This window comes from Leptodactylus fuscus, chromosome 10 (assembly GCF_031893055.1).
Source record: "Leptodactylus fuscus isolate aLepFus1 chromosome 10, aLepFus1.hap2, whole genome shotgun sequence".
Classification (NCBI taxonomy): domain Eukaryota; kingdom Metazoa; phylum Chordata; class Amphibia; order Anura; family Leptodactylidae; genus Leptodactylus; species Leptodactylus fuscus.
The window spans coordinates 4,715,535-4,733,834 of record NC_134274.1 but is presented as its reverse complement, the minus strand read 5'-3'; the positions used below and the strand labels follow the sequence as shown (position 1 = coordinate 4,733,834).

At 43.3% G+C, this 18,300-nt stretch overlaps 1 protein-coding gene across 1 annotated transcript in view; it reads left to right on the top strand.

Annotated features, from left to right (window-relative positions):
- Positions 1-18,300, top strand: part of SORCS3 (sortilin related VPS10 domain containing receptor 3) — a 329,278-nt gene that overhangs the window by 279,398 nt on the left and 31,580 nt on the right. Inside the window, exons 15-16 of the mRNA XM_075287996.1 lie at positions 8,632-8,749; positions 15,511-15,641. Of these exons, the coding sequence (XP_075144097.1) occupies positions 8,632-8,749; positions 15,511-15,641 (249 nt within the window). The remainder of the gene's footprint in view (positions 1-8,631; positions 8,750-15,510; positions 15,642-18,300) is intronic.

The window sequence follows — 18,300 nt, the reverse complement described above, 5'->3', positions numbered from 1 at the left end:
TGTACTGTGACATCACTGTGTGTATTATCCTGTACTGTGACATCACTGTGTGTATTATCCTGTACTGTGACATCACTGTGTGTATTATCCCTGTACTGTGACATCACTGTGTGTATTATCTCTGTACTGTGACATCACTGTGTGTATTATCCTGTACTGTGACATCACTGTGTGTATTATCCCTGTACTGCGACATCACTGTGTGTATTATCCCTGTACTGTGACATCACTGTGTGTATTATCCCTGTACTGTGACATCACTGTGTGTATTATCTCTGTACTGTGACATCACTGTGTGTATTATCCCTGTACTGTGACATCACTGTGTGTATTATCTAAATTTCTCTATCCTGCAAATATCACTCTGGCCGCTAAGACTGACAATTCATGTACAACACAAACACAATTTTAATAGAAGATAACACCTCTATAGATAACACAACTGAACCATCATTGAATCACTAGTTACAATACATGATGTCACAGCGTATCGGGGGATAGAACCTCCAGCCCATTGCTGTCTAATATCTATGACAGAGAACATGCTGTAAAGTAGATCACTGAATGCTGGTAACAGAGCAGAGGAGAATCTCAGGGAAGATGGCCGCTCCAGAATCAGGTATAAAAAATAGAATAAAAAAAAAAATCTACAATCAGAAAAACAAATTACTGGTTCTTTAGTTTTAATTTAAAAAAACAAACCCCTCCTACCCAATAACCCCCCGGGCCCATCTTTTGTGCTCTTGGACATTTTTGCTCATTGTTTTATAACACAAAAGGGAAAATACAAAACAAAAATGTAACAAAAACATCGACCTGACAATCACAATGAGACACTGTTGCAGTTTCGCTGTATATTGTACGGTATGTGATACATTGTATACTCGTCTCTTCCAGTATGTATATGGCGGGGGTAGAGATCTCAGCACATCCGTTTTTCTGGCTGATGCATTTGCGCGGCTCCTTGCGTTGTGCTACTTCCTTTCGCGATGCTAATGTATCTATTTCCAATTTGTCTAATTATCATTACCGCGCCGGCATCTTAATGAGGCGATTTTATTCACGGTGCAAATAGCGAGGCTGAAATTGTCACTGGTAAAAAGGGATTGTGACATTCAATCATCAGCGAGTCACCAGATGGATTCCATTAGCCGGCGCCTGCCTCTGGTGCGGGCGCTCGGATCACATCACTCCAGAGATGTTCCACTATAAATCTCCTTCCCATCCAAAAATATTGAAATGTATTCAAAAAAGTTCTGTAAAAACTTGGACGACATAAAGTGTTCCCGTTGCGTCTGTAGTGAATGGATCTGTCTGGCTCCTGCAAGGTGATCTGACAATAGAGCACAATTAAAGGGGCGGTCCGTCAGGCTAATGTTGTCCTATACGTATGTTATGGTTATGTAGGGCCGCTTTAACATATTGGTGGGCACAGTGCAAAGGTTACATGAGTGACCCCCTTGATCTACCACAATTCAGGTATACATCCTGACTATAAGAGGACTCAAAGAGGGACTAAGAGGGTCTAAGCTGAGCTTTTCAGCCTCTGTGTGGGCGGGGTAATCAGGGCTCTCACTGTCAGTCATCCTGTGTGGGCGGGGTAATCTGGACTCTCACTGTCAGTCATCCTGTGTGGGCGGGGTAATCTGGACTCTCACTGTCAGTCATCCTGTGTGGGCGGGGTAATCAGGACTCTCACTGTCAGTCATCCTGTGTGGGCGGGGTAATCAGGACTCTCACTGTCAGTCATCCTGTGTGGGCGGGGTAATCAGGACTCTCACTGTCAGTCATCCTGTGTGGGCGGGGTAATCAGGACTCTCACTGTCAGTCATCCTGTGTGGGTGGGGTAATCAGGGCTTTCACTGTCAGTCATCCTGTGTGGGCGGGGTAATCAGGGCTCTCACTGTCAGTCATCCTGTGTGGGCGGGGTAATCAGGACTCTCACTGTCAGTCATCCTGTGTGGGCGGAGTAATCAGGACTCTCACTGTCAGTCATCCTGTGTGGGCGGGGTAATCAGGACTCTCACTGTCAGTCATCCTGTGTGGGCGGGGTAATCAGGACTCTCACTGTCAGTCATCCTGTGTGGGCGGAGTAATCAGGAGTCTCACTGTCAATCATCCTGTGTGGGCGGGGTAATCAGGACTCTCACTGTCAGTCATCCTGTGTGGGCGGAGTAATCAGGACTCTCACTGTCAGTCATCCTGTGTGGGCGGGGTAATCAGGACTCTCACTGTCAGTCATCCTGTGTGGGCGGGGTAATCAGGACTCTCACTGTCAGTCATCCTGTGTGGGCGGGGTAATCAGTACTCTCACTGTCAGTCATCCTGTGTGGGCGGGGTAATCAGGGCTCTCACTGTCAGTCATCCTGTGTGGGCGGGGTAATCAGGGCTCTCACTGTCAGTCATCCTGTGTGGGCGGGGTAATCAGGGCTCTCACTGTCAGTCATCCTGTGTGGGCGGGGTAATCAGGGCTCTCACTGTCAGTCATCCTGTGTGGGCGGGGTAATCAGGGCTCTCACTGTCAGTCATCCTGTGTGGGCGGAGTAATCAGGACTCTCACTGTCAGTCATCCTGTGTGGGCGGGGTAATCAGGACTCTCACTGTCAGTCATCCTGTGTGGGCGGAGTAATCAGGACTCTCACTGTCAGTCATCTTGTGTGGGCGGGGTAATCAGGGCTCTCACTGTCAGTCATCCTGTGTGGGCGGGGTAATCAGGACTCTCACCGTCAGTCATCCTGTGTGGGCGAGGTAATCAGAACTCTCACTGTCAGTCATCCTGTGTGCGGGGTAATCAGGACTCTCACTGTCAGTCATCATGTGTGGGCGGAGTAATCAGGACTCTCACTGTCAGTCATCCTGTGTGGGCGGGGTAATCAGGACTCTCACTGTCAGTCATCCTGTGTGGGCGGAGTAATCAGGACTCTCACTGTCAGTCATCCTGTGTGGGCGGGGTAATCAGGACTCTCACTGTCAGTCATCCTGTGTGGGCTGAGTAATCAGGAGTCTCACTGTCAATCATCCTGTGTGGGCGGGGTAATCAGGACTCTCACTGTCAGTCATCCTGTGTGGGCGGAGTAATCAGGACTCTCACTGTCAGTCATCCTGTGTGGGCGGGGTAATCAGGACTCTCACTGTCAGTCATCCTGTGTGGGCGGGGTAATCAGGACTCTCACTGTCAGTCATCCTGTGTGGGCGGGGTAATCAGTACTCTCACTGTCAGTCATCCTGTGTGGGCGGGGTAATCAGGGCTCTCACTGTCAGTCATCCTGTGTGGGCGGGGTAATCAGGGCTCTCACTGTCAGTCATCCTGTGTGGGCGGGGTAATCAGGGCTCTCACTGTCAGTCATCCTGTGTGGGCGGGGTAATCCGGACTCTCACTGTCAGTCATCCTGTGTGGGCGGGGTAATCAGGACTCTCACTGTCAGTCATCCTGTGTGGGCGGGGTAATCCGGACTCTCACTGTCAGTCATCCTGTGTGGGCGGGGTAATCCGGACTCTCACTCTCAGTCATCCTGTGTGGGCGGGGTAATACAGAGCTGAACTTCTCCCCCTCTATCATATGAGAATATATTCCAATAAAGAAATGCAACAAAAAATTACAATTACTACTTGACACATAATACTAAGCCATGCACATCTATATCCAGGATGTCAATTTGTAGGATGACTTTGATGGTGGGTCCCATTATGTATCATTACAGATAACCTGATCCTATTAAAGTTACAGAGGTGGAAAATTCATCTCCTAATCGCAATGATGTTTCCATTAATATAAAGGAATTCAGTTCATTTCTATGGAAACTCCTGGTATAGGGATAGATAGATAGATAGATAGATAGATAGATAGATAGATAGATAGATGGATAGGAGAGGAGGGGGTGGATAAAAGTATTGGCACTGTTTGAATAATCATGTGATGCTTCTCTAATTTGTGTAATTAACAGCACCTGTTACTTACCTGAGGCACCTAACAGGTGGTGGCAATAACTAAATCACACTTGCAGCCAGTTGAAATGGATTAAAGTTGACTCCACCTCTGTCCTGTGTCCTTGTGTGACCACATTGAACATGGAGAAAAGAAAGAAGACCAAAGAACTGTCTGAGGACTTGAGAAGCAAAATTGTGAGGAAGCATGAGCAATCTCAAGGCTACAAGTCCATCTCCAAAGCCCTGAATGTTCCTGTGTCTACCGTGCACAGTGTCATCAAGAAGTGTAAAGCCCATGGCCCTGTGGCTAACCTCCCTAGATGTGGACGCAAAAGAAACATTGACCAGAGATTTTACCGCAAGATTGTGCGGATGGCGGATAAAGAACCTCGACTAACATCCAAACAAGTCCAAGCTGCCCTGCAGTCCGAGGGTACAACAGTGTCACCCCGTACTATCCAGCGTCAGCGTCTGAATGAGAAGGGACTGTATGGTAGGAGACCCAGGAAGACCCCACTTCTTACCCACAGACAGAAGCCAGGCTGGAGTTTGCCAAAACTTACCTGAGAAAGCCAAAACCGTTCTGGAAGAATGTTCTCTGGTCAGAGGAGACAAAAGTAGGAAAAGGCCTCAACATAGAGATTACAGGAAAAAGAGAAGAAGACGCCCCCTACAGTCAGACATGGCGGAGGTCCCTGATGGTTTGGGGTTGCTTTGCTGCCTCTGGCACTGGACTGCTTGACCGTGTGCATGGCATTATGAAGTCTGAAGACGACCAACACATTGTGCAGCATCATGTAGGGCCCAGTGTGAGAAAGCGGGGTCTCCCTCAGAGGTCAGGGCTCTTCCAGCAGGACAAGGACCCAAAACACACTTCAGGTCAGCACTAGAAAATGGTGGTGAGAGAAAGCCCTGGAGACTTGTAAAGTGGCAGCAATGAGTCCAGCCCTGAATCCCATAGAACACCTGTGGGGGAGGGGGAGAGATCTCTTGGTGGCAGTTTGGAGAAGGCCCCTTCACATCTCAGGGGCATTGTAGATAGATAGATAGATAGATAGATAGATAGATAGATAGATAGATAGATAGATAGGAGATAGATAGATAGATAGATAGGAGATAGATAGATAGATAGATAGATAGATAGGAGATAGATAGATAGATAGATAGATAGATAGATAGATAGGAGATAGATAGATAGATAGATAGATAGGAGATAGATAGATAGATAGATAGATAGGAGATAGATAGATAGATAGATAGATAGATAGATAGATAGATAGATAGATAGATAGGAGATAGATAGATAGATAGATAGATAGGAGATCGATAGATAGATAGATAGATAGATAGATGATAGATAGATAGATAGATAGATAGATAGATAGGAGATAGATAGATAGATAGATAGATAGATAGATAGATAGATAGATAGGAGATAGATAGATAGATAGATAGATAGATAGGAGATCGATAGATAGATAGATAGATAGATAGATAGGAGATAGATAGATAGATAGATAGATAGATAGATAGATGATAGATAGATAGATAGATAGATAGATAGATAGATAGGAGATAGATAGATAGATAGATAGATAGATAGATAGATAGATAGATAGGAGATAGATAGATAGATAGATAGATAGATAGATAGGAGATAGATAGATAGATAGATAGATAGATAGATAGATAGGAGATAGATAGATAGATAGATAGATAGATAGATAGGAGATAGATAGATAGATAGATAGATAGATAGATAGATAGATAGATAGATAGGAGATAGATAGATAGGAGATAGATAGATAGGAGATAGATAGATAGATAGATAGGAGATAGATAGATAGATAGATAGATAGATAGATAGATAGATAGATAGATAGATAGATAGGAGATAGATAGGAGATAGATAGATAGATAGATAGATAGATAGATAGATAGGAGATAGATAGATAGATAGGAGATAGATAGATAGATAGATAGATAGATAGATAGATAGATAGATAGATAGATAGATAGGAGATAGATAGATAGGAGATAGATAGATAGATAGATAGATAGGAGATAGATAGATAGATGATAGATAGATAGATAGATAGATAGATAGATAGATAGATAGATAGATAGATAGGAGATAGATAGATAGATAGATAGATAGATAGATGATAGATAGATAGATAGATAGATAGATAGATAGATAGACAGACAGACTGACCCCGGGCTCTGGGCCCAGTTGCAGCTGCGACCACTGTGACCCTTACAGATACGCCGGTAGGGTGATTGACAGTCCTGCTTACCATGTGCACACAGGATTACTGACAGCTCCCTGTATTGTGTATATATATATATACTGTATATATTGTATACTGCAGCAGGCTGTCACTATATACATGTGTATCTTCGGTGTATGGTAATAAGTGATACATTGTATCATAATAAGCGGAGCGGTTAATGACAGTCATATGATATAAGGGTCCCCCATTCCTAATTCCCCTCCCCCACTACAGGGCTGCAGTATCAGTCCTGTCTTGTGAGGGTCCGTGGCCCCCATTCACACTCTCTCTATATCAGTCCGCCTCGGGCTTTAGACACGGACTGTATTATTATTAGTATGTTTACTATTATTATTTTTTGGTGGCGTCTCAGGAAAGCTTATATAATATCTTTGTTCCCGTCTTCCTGGCGCTCGGCGCTATCCGCAGCTCCTGTGATGTTGTATCGGGTTGTCATAGGGATATTTGGGGGGGGGGGGGGGATGTGACCTTCTCCGTGACTAATACTGTATACTATATACTTGTATGTATTACAAGCAGCCGTGTTACGGTCATACAAATCATTAACCCCTGCTTCTCACATGTGTATGCTGCGGCAAGTTTAAGTTTCCTATATCTGTACGTTATGTTTTGTGTATGATGTATATGACCCAGTATGTAATATGTATATATTGTGTATATAATGCAGATTATACTGTATGTTATGTCTATTATATCATATGTAATGTATATAGTTATGGGTAATGTATCTTATTGTGTGTACAGAGACAGACTAATACTTAGTACACACAGACAGTCTTATACTACACCAGGTTTATCACAGTGTCTGATGCTTATGGACACTTTACACTGCTTTCATTAAATGCAAAATATCACACATTACACCCCGCCCACTCATTGGCTACGTTACAGAAAACGTTAGAACGTGTCTCAAATACTAAGACAATGACATCTCGAGAGTGAACATCATAGCAGAATCCTGCAACGTTTACATAAGTTTATCTGCCCCGATGCGTAATGTATAATGTGTAATTCTGTATGTCATGTATTATAGATACTGTATCTCATATGTAATAGAGTACACTGTGTATTAGATACTGTGTATTAGATATATATACTACTATATGTTATGTGTATTACAAGTGTGATCCTGCATGTCAAGCATACGGTATGTCATGTACATGATACTTTGTGCTTTCTATTAGATGCTGTATAGTAGATGTATAATACTGTATGTTATCTAATTGGGACTTTATATGAGATGCATGTTCTATTTATAATACTGGGTGTTCTATATTCTATATGTTGTGTGTTACATTTGTGACCCTGAATGTCATACATATAATAATGCACCGTATATAACGTCCATGACAGTCTATATTAAGTGCAAGATACTGTGTCCGATGTTTCTGACTATAAGTTACACGATATTGTGTATTATGTGCATGATATTGTGTGTTCTATGTACAATACTGTATGTGAGGTGCAGGATCACATGTATCATGTAATATGAACACTAGAATGTCTTGTTGTAGAGTTCTATATGTCGTGTAACTCACTGCGTGTAATGTGTATGGTACTATGTTGTATGTAGTAGATGTTACACTGTTGTATATGTGCGATACTTTATTGTATATGTATTATTGTATTATTATTGTACTGGTTGAAAACAAAGGTGTGAAATCTACGAGGATGTCCTATATAATGTCCTGATACTGGTATCAGGAAGCAGTGGTGTAACTAAAGTCTTGTGGGCCCCGGTGCAGTCTTTTGTCCGGGGCCCCTACCTCATCCCTACAGCGAATTCTTGATGGTGATGGATCCGGGTGCGATGGAGTTTAATGCCCTTAGTGTGGTCGGGGTAATCTGTGGTCTCCTTGGTTTATGGGTCAGATGGAAGCTGCAATCTCAATACTGATGCCAGTGCTTATGGGCCCCCTGAGGCTCCTGGGCCCCTGAGCGATTGCACCCTCTGCACCCCCTGAAGTTACGCTCCTGGTAGGAGGAGCCTAGGGAGTGTCCTGTCTGGCTGATCCCCGCTCTCTGCAGAGTTCCTCGTGTCTCCTCCAGCTGGTTACTATCACATTACACAGGTTTCTTGTAGACAGTCTAAGTATTTGCAACGTCCTGATCTCATGTTCATGTTGTAGTCGCCTGGTGCCCGGTCCACTCATGGGAACTAAGTAGTCAAGTAATTCTCTGCATGTCTTGTGTCCAAACCCTCAGCCGTGCTAAGATGTAAGACTCTGCTAATACACTAGTACTTATTCCAGGCCCGGCATCGATCCCGAGCTCAGGAGGATTGGATCGCCTCGAGTCACACACAGAATTCTCCGGAAACAAACTTTTATTTAGTAAAACTGAGAGCGGCCTCTCCGGCTCCGACATCAGCGGCTCCGACCTTAATGATGTCTCTGCTTTCTCATAACAGGGTCTTTGGGCACTTTAGTCTTCTCTCAGAATGGCAACTGGTGAAGGTGGATTATAAGTCCATTTTTGGAAGGAAGTGCAATGAAAATGACTTTGAAAGTTGGCACTTACACAACCAGGTGATACTATACCGTATATCATCTATCTATCTATCTATCTATCTATCTATCTATCTATCTATCTATCTCCTATCTATCTATCTATCTATCTATCTATCTATCTATCTATCTCCTATCTATCTATCTATCTCCTATCTATCTATCTATCTATCTATCTCCTATCTATCTATCTATCTATCTATCTATCTATCTATCTATCTATCTATCTCCTATCTATCTATCTATCTATCTCCTATCTATCTATCTATCTATCTATCTATCTATCTATCTCCTATCTATCTATCTATCTATCTATCTATCTATCTATCTCCTATCTATCTATCTATCTATCTATCTATCTCCTATCTATCTATCTATCTATCTATCTATCTATCTATCTATCTCCTATCTATCTATCTATCTATCTATCTATCTATCTATCTATCTATCTCCTATCTATCTATCTATCTATCTATCTATCTATCTATCTATCTCCTATCTATCTATCTATCTATCTCCTATCTATCTATCTATCTATCTATCTATCTATCTCCTATCTATCTATCTATCTGTCTACCTATCTCCTATCTATCTATCTATCTATCTATCTATCTATCTATCTATCTCCTATCTATCTATCTCCTATCTATCTATCTATCTATCTATCTATCTATCTATCTATCTATCTCCTACCTATCTATCTATCTATCTATCTATCTATCTATCTATCTATCTATCTACCTATCTATCTATCTATCTATCTATCTATCTATCTATCTATCTATCTCCTATCTATCTCCTATCTATCTATCTCCTATCTATCTATCTACCTATCTCCTATCTATCTATCTATCTATCTATCTATCTCCTATCTATCTATCTATCTATCTATCTATCTATCTATCTATCTATCTCCTATCTATTTATCTATCTATCTATCTATCTATCTACCTATCTCCTATCTATCTCCTATCTATCTATCTATCTATCTATCTATCTATCTATCTATCTGTCTCCTATCCATCCATCCATTTCATATGGATTACTTGTCATCTATTTTCTGATTTGATGATTTCATGATAATTGTATGTAAAGAATATCAAACAAATGTTGACTGTTAAAGGACTATAAAGTGTATATCAGCAGCTCCTTCTGCTCCCCATCCCCTCTCACAGCATGCAGCCTCATACACAGACATAGAAACTGCAGCTACATCTCCCTCCTACCCCTCCCTTTACTTTACTGTACTACTCCTGATGGGTTTTTATTAATGAGTAAGGTTAGGACAATTCACAGAGATCCTGCACAGTTCTGTAAGGTGAAGAAGACCCGGGGTGTCATGAGGGGCAGCAGTGGCACCAGGGTCATGGTATGTGAGGGGTCTGACCTTTGTAACACTAGTATATATATATATATATATATATATATATATATATATATATATATATACACAGTCCTATGAAAAAGTTTGGGCACCCCTATTAATCTTAATCATTTTTAGTTCTAAATATTTTGGTGTTTGCAACAGCCATTTCAGTTTGATATATCTAATAACTGATGGACACAGTAATATTTCAGGATTGAAATGAGGTTTATTGTACTAACAGAAAATGTGCAATATGCATTAAACCAAAATTTGACCAGTGCAAAAGTATGGGCACCTCAACAGAAAAGTGACATTAATATTTAGTAGATCCTCCTTTTGCAAAGATAACAGCCTCTAGTCGCTTCCTGTAGCTTTTAATCAGTTCCTGGATCCTGGATAAAGGTATTTTGGACAAACAATTCAAGTTCAGTTAAGTTAGATGGTCACCGAGCATGGACAGCCCGCTTCAAATCATCCCACAGATGTTCAATGATATTCAGGTCTGGGGACTGGGATGGCCATTCCAGAACATTGTAATTGTTCCTCTGCATGAATGCCTGAGGATTTGGAGCGGTGTTTTGGATCATTGTCTTGCTGAAATATCCATCCCCGGTGTAACTTCAACTTCGTCACTGATTCTTGAACATTATTCTCAAGAATCTGCTGATACTGAGTGGAATCCATGCGACCCTCAACTTTAACAAGATTCCTGGTGCCGGCATTGGCCACACAGCCCCAAAGCATGATGGAACCTCCACCAAATTTTACAGTGGGTAGCATGTGTTTTTCTTGGAATGCTGTTTCTTTTTGGACGCCATGCATAACGCCTTTTTTTTTTATAACCAAACAACTCAATTTTTGTTTCCAAAATGAAGCTGCCTTGTCCAAATGTGCTTTTTCATACCTCAGGCAACTCTATTTGTGGCGTACGTGCAGAAACGGCTTCTTTCTCATCACTCTCCCATACAGCTTCTCCTTGTGCAAAGTGCGCTGTATAGTTGACCGATGCTCAGTGACACCATCTGCAGCAAGATGATGCTGCAGCTCTTTGGAGGTGGTCTGTGGATTGTCCTTGACTGTTCTCACCATTCTTCTTCTCTGCCTTTCTGATATTTTTCTTGGCCTGCCACTTCTGGGCTTAACAAGAACTGTCCCTGTGGTCTTCCATTTCCTTACTATGTTCCTCACAGTGGAAACTGACAGGTTACATCTCTGAGACAACGTTTTGTATCCTTCCCCTGAACAACTATGTTGAACAATCTTTGTTTTCAGATCATTTGAGAGCGGGCTGTCCATGTTCGGCGACCATCAAACTGAACTGAACTTGAATTGTTTTGTAGAAAGAAATGGTCCAAAATCCCTTCATCCAGGATCCAGGAACTGATTAAAAGCTACAGGAAGCGACTAGAGGCTGTTATCTTTGCAAAAGGAGGATCTGCTAAATATTAATGCCACTTTTCTGTTGAGGTGCCCATACTTTTGCACCGGTCAAATTTTGGTTTAATGCATATTGCACATTTTCTGTTAGTACAATAAACCTCATTTCAATCCTGAAATATTACTGTGTCCATCAGTTATTAGATATATCAAACTGAAATGGCTGTTGCAAATACCAAAATATTTAGAACTAAAAATGATTAAGATTAATAGGGGTGCCCAAACTTTTTCATAGGACTGTATATATATATATATATATATATATATATATATATGGCACCTAGTAGGCAGTGCAGATTTTGAACTCATGGCCAGGATCTTCTTGTTCCCCCCCATGATGTGCTGCTTCCCTACATTGCAATATATCCCAAGTAACATATCACAGAACTCTGGGGTTCTTTGAAACTTCATGAGAATGTTCAGTATAATATAAAGAATACATAGTAGAGTGGATGTGCTGTAAGGATTCTGCCGACTTCAGCCCCATTAATATTAGTCTCCCGGCTGATCTATATCGGCCTTTCCAAGATCATTTAGCACCTTGTAGCGTATCATCGTGTGACGTATTGATATTCCGCATTAGCGCGTTACCATTAATCATAATCCACTCGTTAATACTAAATAAGAAACAAACACAAGCTATCGATTTGTATCCGCCGAGAACCTTCCGGCTCGAAGGGATTTCTTAAATAAATGTAATTCAGACTTTTTTTTTGCTCTTGTGGGAAACTGAAGGTAAATGGCACAATTAGGAGCTGGATAAACGTCCGAGATCTCGAAACTCGCCTATAGACTATGAGGACGGGGATCTTTTACTGCCATTAACCTATAAGCTGAAGCCGTGACATAGAAAATCCCTCAAGTCTCCTCGAGAAGGTCATTAACTCCGTAAGGACAGAGACGATTCTAACAAGGAGTATTTGTGTTTGTTTATGCAACATTGTGTCCTTAGCTGGATCTAAATAGGTGGCATGTAATACCCTATTGCACCTGTAGTGGTCACTGCAGGGTAAATTCATGATCTGTCGATCTCAGAGCGATCAGCCGATCACTGACTCAACTTTATATCAAAGACAGCAATTCTGATGCTAAGCTACTTCGTACCTACACTAATCCTCTGTTACAACCCCAGGACTTGGTTAAGTTTTAAGTCTCTAAATATATATGTTAAAAATGGCAAAGAAATGAAACGTCCGTGATGTTAGAAAGCCGCAGAATATTTCTATTTACTCTCAATTGTAGGAGTGCTATATTTATAAAATCGGCGATAATTCGAGAGTCCGGGAAACACCTCCCGGGGGTTTCATTCTCCCGGGTCTATGCAGATGTAGATTTCCTTGCATTGACTTTTGCACAGATTGTAGGATTAAAGGCTCCTCATCTCCTGCCTGTAACCTAAACAAGAAGCCAGCGGCTCCATAATTATCCCTCAATTAAAAGCAGCGTAGGTGTTCTCCCCGAAGGAAGTCGGTTTATCTGTGTTCTATTGATTCCGCCCACTTTCTTCTCTCGCAGAAATGTTATTACAGCTGCCGAGGATTAAGATAGTAAAATATTCATTTAACCTTTCATGATCGGAGGCGAAAAATATAGCAGGGAGAAAAAAGTCAGAAAGAGGATTAATATAATGAGGGGGCTTTGCACATAAAAATTGTTCTGCCCCCAATTTAAGATCAGCCCCTGATAGGTCATATGGAGTTCATGGATGGGGCTGTGGATTCGGAGTCAGGGCCGGTCTTATGTGGGGTCAGAGCCAGTCTTGGGTGGAGTCAGGGCCAGTCTTGGGTGGAGTCAGGGCCAGTCTTGGGTGGAGTCAGACTTGGAAAGCCTGTGAGTCCTGCTCCCCCACCACTCATAGAGAAACCCTGTGAGTCCTGCCCCACTTGTATAGAAAGCCTGTGAGTCCTGCTTCCCCCACCACTCATATAGAAAGCCTGTGAGTCCTGCTCCCCCACCACTCATATAGAAAGCCTGTGAGTCCTGCTCCTCCCACCACTCATATAGAAAGCCTGGGAGTCCTGCTCCCCCCACCACTCATATAGAAAGCCTGGGAGTCCTGCTCCCCCCACCACTCATATATAAAGCCTGTGAGTCCTGCTCCCCCACCACTCATATAGAAAGCCTGTGAGTCCTGCTCCCCCCACCACTCATATAGAAAGCCTGTGAGTCCTGCTCCTCCCACCACTCATATAGAAAGCCTGTGAGTCCTGCTCCCCCACCACTCATATAGAAAGCCTGTGAGTCCTGCTCCCCCCACCACTCAAATAGAAAGCCTGGGAGTCCTGCTCCCCCCACCACTCATATATAAAGCCTGTGAGTCCTGCTCCCCCACCACTCATATAGAAAGCCTGTGAGTCCTGCTCCCCCCACCACTCATATAGAAAGCCTGTGAGTCCTGCTCCTCCCACCACTCATATAGAAAGCCTGTGAGTCCTGCTCCCCCACCACTCATATAGAAAGCCTGTGAGTCCTGCTCCCCCCACCACTCATATAGAAAGCCTGTGAGTCCTGCTCCTCCCACCACTCATATATAGAGCCTGTGAGTCCTGCTCCCCCCACCACTCATATAGAAAGCCTGGGAGTCCTGCTCCCCCCACCACTCATATAGAAAGCCTGTGAGTGCTGCTTCCCCCACCACTCATATAGAGAGCCTGTGAGTCCTGCTCCCCCCACCACTCATATAGAAAGCCTGTGAGTCCTGCTCCCCCCACCACTCATATAGAAAGCCTGTGAGTCCTGCTCCCCCCACCACTCATATAGAGCCTGTGAGTCCTGCCCCACTGATATAGAAAGCCTGTGAGTCCTGCTCCCCCCACTACTCATATAGAAAGCCTGTGAGTCCTGCTCCCCCCACCACTCATATAGAAAGCCTGTGAGTCCTGCTCCCCCCACCACTCATATAGAAAGCCTGTGAGTCCTGCTCTCCCACCACTAATATAGAAAGCCTGTGAGTCCTGCTCTCCCACCACTCATATAGAAAGCCTGTGAGTCCTGCTCCCCCCACCACTCATATAGAAAGCCTGTGAGTCCTGCTCTCCCACCACTCATATAGAAAGCCTGTGAGTCCTGCTCCCCCCACCACTCATATAGAAAGCCTGTGAGTCCTGCTCCCCCCACCACTAATATAGAAAGCCTGTGAGTCCTGCTCCCCCCACCACTCATATAGAGCCTGTGAGTCCTGCTCCCACCACTCATATAGAAAGCCTGTGAGTCCTGCTCCCCCCACCACTCATATAGAAAGCCTGTGAATCCTGCTCTCCCACCACTCATATAGAAAGCCTGTGAGTCCTGCTCCTCCCACCACTCATATAGACAGCCTGTGAGTCCTGCTCCCCCCACCACTCATATAGAAAGCCTGTGAGTCCTGCTCCCCCCACCACTCATATAGAGCCTGTGAGTCCTGCTCCCCCCACCACTCATATAGAAAGCCTGTGAGTCCTGCTCCCCCCACCACTCATATAGAGCCTGTGAGTCCTGCTCCCCTCCCCCACTCATATAGAAAGCCTGTGAGTCCTGCCCCCCCACCACTCATATAGAGAGCCTGTGAGTCCTGCTCCCCCCACCACTCATATAGAGCTTGTGAGTCCTGCTCCCCCTCCCCCCACCACTCATATAGAAAGCCTGTGAGTCCTGCTCCCCCCCTCCACTCATATAGAACTAAGCCCCTTGTCCATAAGGACCTCTGGGTCATTGATTGCCCTGACAGGTTCCCTTTAAGGTTCTCCATCTTGTGCACAAGTCGCAGGACTCCGAGGATCTCTATATGTGACTGTCTAGTCTTCGGTGAAGCTTGCTGGTCATGAAGAAGGAAATGTCAGAGGTGGATTGTGTTCACTTCTAGGAAATAACATGTAATCTTGGTAACATTTCAGAAGACTCTATCCTATGAATCCTGCGCTCGGCGGACTTACAATACGCAACTCCATTATGGACTATTTCACTTTGACTTTAATGTGTTGTTTTCATTTTGTGTTTTCAGAGGGATTTCTGTGTGATGGGAGAGAGGAAAACATATCGAAAGCGGAGACCGGGGTCTAAGTGTCTGCTGGGGAAGGACTATCTGAGGACAATCACCGAGCCTTGCCTCTGCTCACACTGGGACTTTGAGTGGTCAGTACATTGTAATAAGAAATCGTCCAATTTATATTGCTGATAAAAATCTGATTCTGGAGATGAGAAGGAGTTAAAGGTTACGTCTTCCAAACTCTATTTTTGCTCAAAATGTATCTGTTGAAATCTACAGATTGGGCCAAGAATCTTCCCAAATTCTTATTTTCTTGTCGCCTCGGCTTTCCTGTCTTCACATCTGTCTCACACGCTCTGCTTGTCCAGTGTCTTCACAAAGCCTAGAGGGCTAAGGTGCGGGGCGGACAATGTACCACGATGTATCCCAAACAATGCCCTCCAAGGGACTCCATTACTGTATAATAGCTAGGTCATTATTTTCGGGGGGTGTCTGTCATCATCGCACCGTCAGATTCAAATTAGTAGCCAGAAATCTTTGACTTCCGTTCACAGTCCTTATGGTAAAAACTTGAGTACAATGTAATGGCTGAAAACAGAGTTAAGGTCAATGCACGCAGATTTTTGGGCGCTGATTTTGGCACTGAATCCACGTGGAAAAAAAACGTCTATGAGTTCTATGTGTTCGGCTCGCTTTATTTTTCCACTGGCGGAAACAAATTTTCTTCGGGTGGAATCTGCCTGCAAAAACCAACGCGGTCAATGGTAGGCGGAAAATCCACAGGGCGGAATTGGTAAAAACCTAGAGTTTTTTTCAAGGTCCACACACTGTGATGGAGGAAATAAACTAAAAACTAAAAAAGACTCAAAAAATGCTCCAAAAACTGCTTCAAAAAAACATTTTCTAACTCCTGAAGCTGATTTTTTCCTCGCGTTGACCCTTACCTCCAGTGTTTGAACCTCTCCGTCCCCAATTTGCTTAAAATCGGTGGAGAGATGAGTCCTGCAAAAGGATGGACCTGAAGGGTATTCCAGTAACATATCGGTCAGCCATGTTGGAAGGTCACATTGGTAGCAGTTCTGGAGCCTCCTGTCCACGTGGACTCTAGACATTGTTGGCCATAATTCCGGGACCCTTAGGTAGCCAACGTTCCTAAAGCACTATTATAGGAAAGGCTTCCGCCCAGCCGCCTGACACGTACTGCTTATCTTCATTAGTTGCCCTTTAAGACGGAGACGTTGCCGGAGCGGAGTCTGGAGAACACTGTTCGGTTTAATATACATTTAAGAACGCTTAATGAACATGAGTCCATCCTTAAGGGGACACGGAAACGTTGTTTTTAATTTGGTGAAATATTAATGTGAGTCTTTCATACTGTAAAGTAGAGTTAGTGAAGACTTTTTAATCAGCATGTCGCCCGCAGGCACGTTTTATGATGAGAGGCTAAGAAAGCGTGCACAGACATTTTATTTAATGTAAAGGCTGGAAAAAGAAGATGATTGAACTTTTGGGTTTCGGTGTAGGCTGAAGCACGTCGCAGTTTTCAAAATACTTCTTAGAAGATGCGGAATGGAAATGTTTCTAGCTGGAGCCATGACATCACATCGAATGGGTTATGAACCACACGGACCCATTACTCCGGCGGACATAGGTCTCTCCGTCCACCAATGAATCCAAAAAGTACACCTTCTCATATTGTCATTTTTGAAATCATCAAGCAATAGGTAACATCCCTGGTGGTCTAGGGTGGCGAAGGAGGCAATGGAGACCTCCTTGGTGATCTGTTGCATGCAAAGGTGTCCAGGGTATTGAAGGGATTCATAGTGTTGTCTACAACCATGAAACCTCCAAGTCAAACATTAACAGTGGAAAGCATCCAACCGAGGACACTCAATATGGATCTATCAAGAGATGACACACTTCATCAGGGTTTGCAGTGTTGCTTGGGAGCTTCATAAATTGTTTTCCCATGGTTGACCAAATGGACGCGAGACTGAGATGACTGAGCACAACACCATGAGTTTGTTGAAACGTTACTGGACCACAGTAATGAGAACCCATTTTGTGGAGTGATGAACCAAGACAATGCTGTTTATGGTTTGGTCCCACAAGGAGACATTTTAGAGCTTTGGAATCTATTTTGGAGTTGTGCACTCTTCTAACCTTCCTCCATGGTTTGAGAGGAGAAGAACCTTCCTTGGTTCATTGGGATCATGTCCCAAGGCACAAAGAAGGACCTCAAGTGGTATTACAAAGGTACCATACCAGTCTTCATAAATTGGTTGAAAAAATGGACACAAGCCTGATATTACATTGCACAATACCATGAGTTTGCAGAAGTGGCAATTGTTCTTGGACTACAGTGAGGAAAACCCATTTTGTGGGGTGATGAACCAAGACGAGGCTTTCAATAAATTGGAAATTTCACAGCTCTGGGATATTTTAGAATTGCACTCTTCCAACCTTACTGCCACAGCTTGATGGAAGAACCTTCTTCGTTCTTCTTGATATTGCAAGTCACAAAGCAAGATTCTACCAAATTTGGTCCAGAAGGACCTCACGAGCCCTCATAAAGTCTTCATAAATTGGTTTTCATGGTTGACCACATGGGCACGAGCCTGAGATTATGAGGCAGGATATCTTGAATTCTCTGAATTGGCAAATGTTATTGAAAACCCAACTTGTGGAGCAATGAACCTACACAAGACTTTCATGGTTTGGGTCAATAAATGAGAATGTTAGAGCTTTGGAATACAAAGATACCATATTTTTGAGAATTGACCTGTTGGGAAATAATTTATCGTG